The 8,188-nt window shown below is 39.2% G+C and overlaps 1 protein-coding gene across 2 annotated transcripts in view; it reads left to right on the top strand.

The window, feature by feature from the left end:
- RABL3 (RAB, member of RAS oncogene family like 3) overlaps window positions 1–8,188 on the top strand; it is a 30,959-nt gene that overhangs the window by 12,796 nt on the left and 9,975 nt on the right. Inside the window, exons 5-7 of one of the 2 annotated variants that reach the window (XM_015812113.1) lie at window positions 2,681–2,831; window positions 4,025–4,153; window positions 7,840–7,911. In XM_015812113.1, coding sequence (XP_015667599.1) covers window positions 2,681–2,831; window positions 4,025–4,153; window positions 7,840–7,911 — 352 coding nt within the window. The remainder of the gene's footprint in view (window positions 1–2,680; window positions 2,832–4,024; window positions 4,154–7,839; window positions 7,912–8,188) is intronic. The other variant, XM_015812115.1, reaches the window with a different exon arrangement.

The following is an 8,188-nucleotide window of genomic DNA, read 5'->3' as shown; positions in this document are numbered from 1 at the left end:
TACATGGGGCTTCCCTTGAGGAGCACCCGGAGGCTCCAGCTAGTCCAAAATGCGGCCGCGCAGGCGGTGTTGGGAGGGACTCGTCGCTCCCATGTAACACCGCTGCTGCGCGAGCTGCATTGGCTGCCGGTGGCCTTCCGGGTGCGCTTCAAGGTGCTGACCATCATCTTTAAGGCGCTCCATGGCATCGGACCGGGATGTCTTCGAGACCGCCTTCTGCCGCAGATTACCTCCCATCGGCCTGTACGCTCCCACAGGGTGGGTCTCCTCAGGGTGCCGTCGGCCAGACAGTGCTGGCTGGCGACCCCAAGGGGGAGGGCCTTCTCTGTGGGAGCTCCCACCCTCTGGAATGAACTACCCCCAGAGATCAGGGTGATCCCTGATCTCCCTTCCTTCCGCCACGCCCTTAAGACATGGTTATTCCAACTTGCAGGACTGGCCTAGGGGAAAAATTTTTTAATGGGGGTTTTAAAGTAATTTTTAACTATTAGACCAATTATTAATATTTGTTTTTAATTATGTTTTTAATTTGTAGTTTTTTGGTAGTAGCATTTTATCTGGTTGTTAGCCGCCCTGAGTCCGCAAGGAGAAGGGCGGGATATAAATTAAATTAATAAATAAATAAATAAATAACAGCAAGATCACAGGAAGTGATAGTACTGCTTTATATGGCACTGGTGAAACTGGACTTGGAATACTGCATCCAGTTCTGGTCATCATGATTCAGAAAAGATTCTGAAGCCCTGGAATGAGTATAGAGAAAAGCAACAAAAATGATAAGAGACCTCTAGGCTAAATCATACAATGAATGGCTAAGGAAGTAGGTATATTTAGCCTAATGAAGAGAAGGCTCAGGGGAGATAAACAGCAGTCTTTCAGTACTTGAAGGGCTATCATAGGGAAGAGGACATTGATTTACTCCCCATAGATCTGAAGTCAGGACAAGAAGCAATGGATGGAAGCTCATCAGAGGGAGATTCAACCTGGAAATAAGGGCTTTCCTGACATCGAGAATAATTAATCAATGGAACAGCTTGCTTCACAGAATTGTGGGTACTCTGTGGCTGAAGGTTTTCAAGAAACATTTGGACAACCATTTGTCTGAGATGTTATGAGGACTCCTGCCTTGGGCAGAGGGTTGGATTAGAAGGCTTCCAAAGTCTCTTCCAGCTTCTATGATTCTAATTGAGATATGCNCTCCCACCCTCTGGAATGAACTACCCCCAGAGATCAGGGTGATCCCTGATCTCCCTTCCTTCCGCCGCGCCCTTAAGACATGGTTATTCCAACTTGCAGGACTGGCCTAGGGGAAAATTTTTAATGGGGGTTTTAAAGTAATTTTTAACTAACTAGACCAATTATTAATATTTGTTTTTAATTATGTTTTTAATCTGTAGTTTTTTGGGATTAGTATTTTTATCTGGTTGTTAGCCGCCCTGAGTCCGTAAGGAGAAGGGCGGGATATAAATAAAATAAATAAATAAATAAACTTGACCTTATTTATTTAAAACATTTTTATATTCTCCCATCTTACAACAAATTGAGTGGCTCCCAATCAAAAATTAAAATAACATAAAGGCCATATTAAAACTATAATAACCAAATATATTTAAAAACAAAAATCTTGCATGAAGTCAAGTTTCCAGTAGGCAGACAGCTCATCCTACCGCTAGGGAGAAAAGCCAGGTCTTCAATGCTTTATGAAAGGTTAGGAGGGTGGAGGCCTGCCCCATTTTAATCTTTAGGTGCACGTGAAATGCTAGTGCAAATGGTTGCTTTTTTCTGGGTAGTTTAAAGAGACCGTATAAAATTGGATTCCACTAATGTAGCTAAATTTCAGAGCGTATCAGATCCTGACTTTGCAATGGAAGAGTTAATATACATGCAGCTTTCTAAAACTCAGGCTATACCTTGATGTAAATGACCAGAGAACTAACCTTAGGCAGATATGAGATAGCTGTCAAAGGAGGAAGGAAGGAGCAATCTATTCCACTAAAAAGAGGCTTGATCAAAAGAGATAGAAGGAAGCATGAGAAAGAAATTTAAAATAACCACATTTTGATTTTGTTTAGTATAAGATGGAACTAAGAGAAACTTGGACTGGCTTTCAAAATTATGTTACTATATACTGCCACAATAAAGTATCATTTTTGGAATCGTTGCAATGTCTGTTTCTTGATCTAGCCTGCCTCGAAGGCCTGACACTGGATTTTCATAAACATGCCTTGTACATTTATATTATCTTTACTTTTCATTTGCCATATTCATACTAGATTTGGTTGTTGTTATATTGTGATGTAAGAGCTCTTAAGTAGTGAAAACATGTAATAAATGATTAAAAAATAGATTAAGATTCTTACCCGGTATAAAGTTTCCTTACACGTTCAGTAAAATATGTTCTGTGCTAATTTGAAGAGTGCTGCTGCTGTCACCTTCCTTAGCAGTACTTTCTACTTTTCATGCTTGATCACCATCCTGAAATTAAATCCAGACACAATGGAAGTACTTTTGTACTCAGGGATTGGGGTGAAGCATCTTAAAGATGGGGTTGCATTCCCCAAGAAAGAGCAGATCTTGATAGATAGCTGTGGCAAGGAGTATATTTGGTGAATGTTAGCTAGTGTGCCACCTGCAATATTTCACAAACTGGTTTATATCTTATCTTCACTTTCCTTCACAGAGACTATGATCGGGAGCAGTTTGCTGATAACCAGATTCCACTGCTTGTCATAGGAACAAAATTAGATCAAATCCCAGAGACAAAACGTAATGAGGTCTTGAGCCGAACTGCTTTTCTAGTTGAGGATTTCAGTGCAGAAGAAATCAATCTGGTTTGTGTTATCTTTTATTTTCTCAGCTTGGATTAATGCTATTGTTGGCCATAAATTTATTTCAAAGAATAGTCATTTTCCTGAAATAAATCCTGCTCATTTTCCATTATCGCTGAAGAGTACCCTTAAGCTATTTTTTCCCTTGCAGACAGAATCAAAGAATGTTATGGAGCACCTAACTTCCACAGAGCAACTTTCCCACCAGTTCTTTGATCCTTCCCAATTTTGTAAAGAGGCAGCAGTAAGAGACAGTTTATGTCTTATTTATCCACTGTAAATTCCTCTCATCATAGACACTCGGTGCTTCATAGTTGCCTGTGGCTATGCCATAGAATTTCAAGACATACACATTTATATTTTCCTCCCAAGTTGCAACAGAAAAACATTTCCAAATTTAAGTCATCTGCTAAAAATCAAGGCCATAAAACTAGTTCCACCAGCACAATAGTTTTCAGAATGTTACAACAATTTTCTCTAAAGACTAAAAGGAAAGAGAATTTCAGAGACATTCTGACTCTCAAACAAGTCCTGTCTGGCTCAAAAGATATCTGAGCTAAGGTCAGTATCTCATGTGCCAAACAATCAATTCTGACATGCCTCCCAAAACATCATGCATTGACTCAGTTCATGCTCCGTCTTATATAATTTACCCATAGCAAGCAGTCTTTTTCTTACATAAAGTTATGAAAATGGGACATCATAATTAAGTTAAACTTGCATCTGAAATAGTCCTTCAGATAATAGAAGTCCTAGAACCTAGAAATTCATTTGGGAGTTGTCAACTCATACCCTAAACACCACCAAAATAAGTTTTCTTGGTGTATGACTGGGTAGATGTTTCAGTGTCCCTGAACAACAACAGACTACAAACATAGTATAATTTTTTCTGGTGATTAACAGTAATTGGACTAGCTAATCTTGAATTCAGGCTTCTAATATGTTTGTCCTTGACAAAGCACAATACAGCCCAAGCATATTTTTTATACCTAAATAGAATTGAGCCCCAATCCTTCATGAGGAAGACCTCAACAATGCTGGAATGACCAGAGTCTCAACTTCTTCAAAACACATCCAGAGTCTATGTCTCACAATATGAATGAATAAATTCTTCATGAGATCACCACAAGGTTTAAAGTTCCATTAGTAGACTTGTATTTCCAGCTAACTGTAAGCTGAGCCATTTTGTCTTCCAGTTCCCTGCAGAGGGAGCCATAGCATCAGATATCTTGAACATCAAAAGAGCCCAAGGATCTTCTCTGCATCTTTCCTCCATTTCCTCTAAGTGTGTATATTATGCAAGATTTAACATGGAAAGGATGAAAGTAGGTATCTAGCCAAGAAGACCTTTATAACCCTGAAGAAGGACATCACCATGGTCCCTATCCTATAGACTAATTCGATTCCCTTTAGTCAGGAAACAGTTTTTCCCAGCATATTTATAGCTGCATGCCAGGATTGAGAAATTTAAGTCTTGCAAACCTTAGGCTATAGCACAACTATGACTTTCATCAAGACCATATTTAGTTTGTACAGAATGTTATTTGATATATGAGATCAATACGCTCTAACCACACTGGAGAGCCACAAGGGGACTTAGGCATAACAGTCACTCAGATTCCTTTATCCAAGTGAACTTTGCTTCAACACATTTAAATCTCAGGTCTCACTGTCAACACCTGTCCTTTTATTTGTTGGTTTTGTTTTAATTGAAGGTTGCTATTTATTTATTTAGTATACTATCTCAACTTCTTTGAGGAAAGGCAGGCACAAAAATAAAAATGTTAACTAAAATTGATATTAATGCACTTATTGCAGGTTTTTTATAGGTCTAGATATTAATTTTACTGTAAAAATTAAACATTAATTTATTGCTAATTATACAGTGTTGAAACAGCAAGCTAATAGCATTAGAGGACTCAAATTTGGGAACTATACATTTAAGGGAAATGGCAACAATTAATTTGGCTTTTTAAAAAAATTGCTAACAGAATGCCATAGTTCAATTTTACAGTGAGGGAAAAAAATATTTGATCCCCTGCTGATTTTGCCCACTGACAAGGAAATGATAATTTTAATGGTAGGTTCATTTTAACAGTGAGAGACAGAATAACAACAAAAAATCCAGAAAAACGCATTTAAAAAAATATTATAAATTGATTTACATTTTAATGAGTGAAATAAGTATTTGACCCTTTCGCAAAACATGACTTAGTACTTGGTGGCAAAACCCTTGTTGGCAATCACAGAGGTCAGACGTTTCTTGTAGTTGGCCACCAGGTTTGCACACATCTCAGGAGGGATTTTGTCCCATTCCTCTTTGCAGATCCTCTCCAAGTCATTAAGGTTTCAAGGTTGATGTTTGGCAGTTCTCTTCAGCTCCCTCCACAGATTTTCTATGGGATTAAGTCTGGAGATTGGCTAGGCCACTCCAGGACCTTAATGTGCTTCTTCTTGAGCTATTTCTTTGTTGCCTTGGCCATGTGTTGTGGGTTATTGTCATGCTAGAATACCCAACCACGATCCATTTTCAATGCCCTGGCTGAGGGAAAGAGGTTCTCACCCAAGATTTGACGGTACATGGCCCCGTCCATCATCCCTTTTATGCAGTGAAGTTGTTCTGTCCCCTTAGCAGAAAAATACCCCCAAAGCATAATGTGTCCACCAACGTGTTTAACGGTGGAGATGGTGTTCTTGGGGTCATAGTCAGCATTCCTCCTCCTCCAAACACGGCAAGTTGAATTGATGCCAAAGAGCTTGATTTTGGTCTCATCTGACCACAACACTTTTACCCAGTTCTCCTCTGAATCATTCAGATGTTCATTGGCAAACTTCAGACAAGCCTGTACATCTGCTTTTTGAGCAGGGGGACCTTGTGGGCGCTGCAGGATTTCAGTCCTTCACGGTGTAGTGTGTTACCAATTGTTTTCTTGGTGACTATGGTCTCTGGTGCCTTGAGATCATTGACAAGATCCCCCCGGATCTTGGGCTGATTCTTCACCATTCTCATGATCATTGAAAATCCATGAGGTGAGATCTTGTATGGAGCCCCCAGATCAAGGGTGATTGACAGTTATTTTGTGTTTTTTCCATTTGCAAATAATCGCACCAAGTATTGTCACCTTTTTACCAAGCTGCTTGTTGATGGTCTTGTAGCCCATTCCAGCCTTGTGTAGGTCTACAATCTTGTCTCTGTTATCCTTGGACAGCTCTTTGGTCTTGGCCATGGTGGAGAGTTTGGAATCTGATTGATTGCTTCTATGGACAGGTGTCTTTTATACAGGTAACAAGCTGAGATTAGGAGCACTCCCTTTAAGAGAGTGCCCCTAATCTCAGCTCGTTACCTGTATAAAAGACACCTGGGAGCCAGAAATCTTGCTGATTGATAGGGGATCAAATACTTATTTCACTCATTAAAATGAAAATCAATTTATAACTTCTTTGAAATGCGTTTTCTGGATTTTTGTTGTTGTTATTCTGTCTCTCACTGTTAAAATAAACCTACCATTAAAATTATAGACCTATCATTTCCTTGTCAGAGGACAAATGTACAAAATAAGCAGGGGATCAAATAATTTTTCCCTCACTGTAGTGCTTACCATTCAGTTACCTGGAATTTCTATTAGCAACCTACCCCTACTCTTTCTTCAAAAATATTTTTTTTCAGTGATAATAAGAACATTGGTATCATAGCCCAACACCTTAACCACTACACCACATTGGCTGTCTAGGAGCTGAAGAATGATCACTGATCACGCGTGCCTAAATAAGTGTGTCACATACATGATAGTATATAGCAGTGGTTCTCAACCTTTTTAATGCCGCGACCCCAACCGGTCGTAAGTCGAGGACTAAACCGGTCGTAAGTCGAGGACTAAACCGGTTGTAAGTCGAGGACTAAACCGGTCGTAAGTTGAGGACTACCCAACCCGTCGTAAGTCGAGGATTTTCCCCGCCTGGGAGCGCCGCGCATGCGTGGTTCCGTCCCCTGCGCCGGCCGAGGCGTATCTGGCAAGCGGCAGAGACGGAGCAGGCCGACCACCAGCTGGCGCAGCCCAAGGGAGGTAAGGCACCTGCCGGAAAAGGGGGAAAAAATGGCGGACAAAAAAAATGGCGGACAAAAAAAATGGTGGACAGCCTTGCTTGGCGACCCCCATGAAATGGTCAATCGACCCCAAATGGGGTCCCGACCCACAGGTTGAGAACCACTGGTATATAGATACACTTGCTCTGTCTTTGACAAGTAATTCTGGGATGGAGGGTTCATATTTTCTGTCTTCTGGGGCAACAAGTGTATTGATTGCTACTAACTAATGATTTACAAAACCAGGTATCAATACAGTAGGGGTGGGAGAGAGATTACAATAAGGTAAATACATTAAGCTGCCAAAGGAAAGAACACTGATTATTTATGTTGAAAGAAAGACTATTACCATTGGATGTGAAAATAAAATTTTGCTTCAGCTTGTATTTGGTGGAATGAATACACAAATGAAGATGCTAAGTGTAAAAAAAGAATTAAGGAAGAAATATATTTTAGTTGTGAAGAGCTGTTAGTTGAGAATGAAGGTAAAAACAGGATTGAAGTTTTAGAAAAATCACTATACTCCAGTTAAATTAATACAGCACCTAGAGAAACAGTTTCATTTATTTTTTAAAAAAATCGGAGATTCAAATATTCAGGATCTAATGACAGCTGTCCGATAAGTTCTCTGTAATTATCTGAAAGCAATAGATATATTATATTCTACAAGTGCCTCTCCCCACCAAAAAGAAAATTTTATTGTGTTCTTTGGAAGGAAAAAATACTGAATCTGCTTTTTCTAGTGAATTCCACATATTGAAAAAAGTATTTTATGAGAAATGCCTGACGTATTGGCGTTGTTAACAACACCTTTGTTTGAACATGTGTTTGTAGCACACACCTCAAAACTCCTCTGTACTTTTAGGGACTATCTACCAATGAGAAAATTAAGAAATTAAAGAGAAAAATAATTCTTTGGTCTTTCAGGATTGTACAAGTCCTCGCTACTTGGCTGCAGGTTCCTCCAATGCTGTCAAGCTCAGCAGATTTTTTGATAAGGTAATCGTTTATTTTTCTCAATTGATAGATTATGGAATGAAAACGTGATCTAAATTATTATTATTATTATAATTTAATTTATTATAATTTAATTTATATACCGCCCTTCTCCCGCAGGACTCAGGGCGGTGCACAGCGTATTAAAAACAGTACAAATACAAAACATAAAACTACAAACCCCTATAAAACCAGATTAAAAAACCGAATATTAGAAGCTGTGTTTCTATTTAAAATTATTTTTAAAATCACCCTAAATAAAATCCTCCCTAGGTCAGGC

This window comes from Protobothrops mucrosquamatus, unplaced genomic scaffold (assembly GCF_001527695.2).
Source record: "Protobothrops mucrosquamatus isolate PMUCROS unplaced genomic scaffold, P.Mucros_1.0 scaffold69, whole genome shotgun sequence".
Lineage (NCBI taxonomy): Eukaryota > Metazoa > Chordata > Lepidosauria > Squamata > Viperidae > Protobothrops > Protobothrops mucrosquamatus.
The sequence above is the reverse complement of the archived record's forward strand: the minus strand, read 5'-3'. Positions and strand labels throughout refer to the sequence as shown.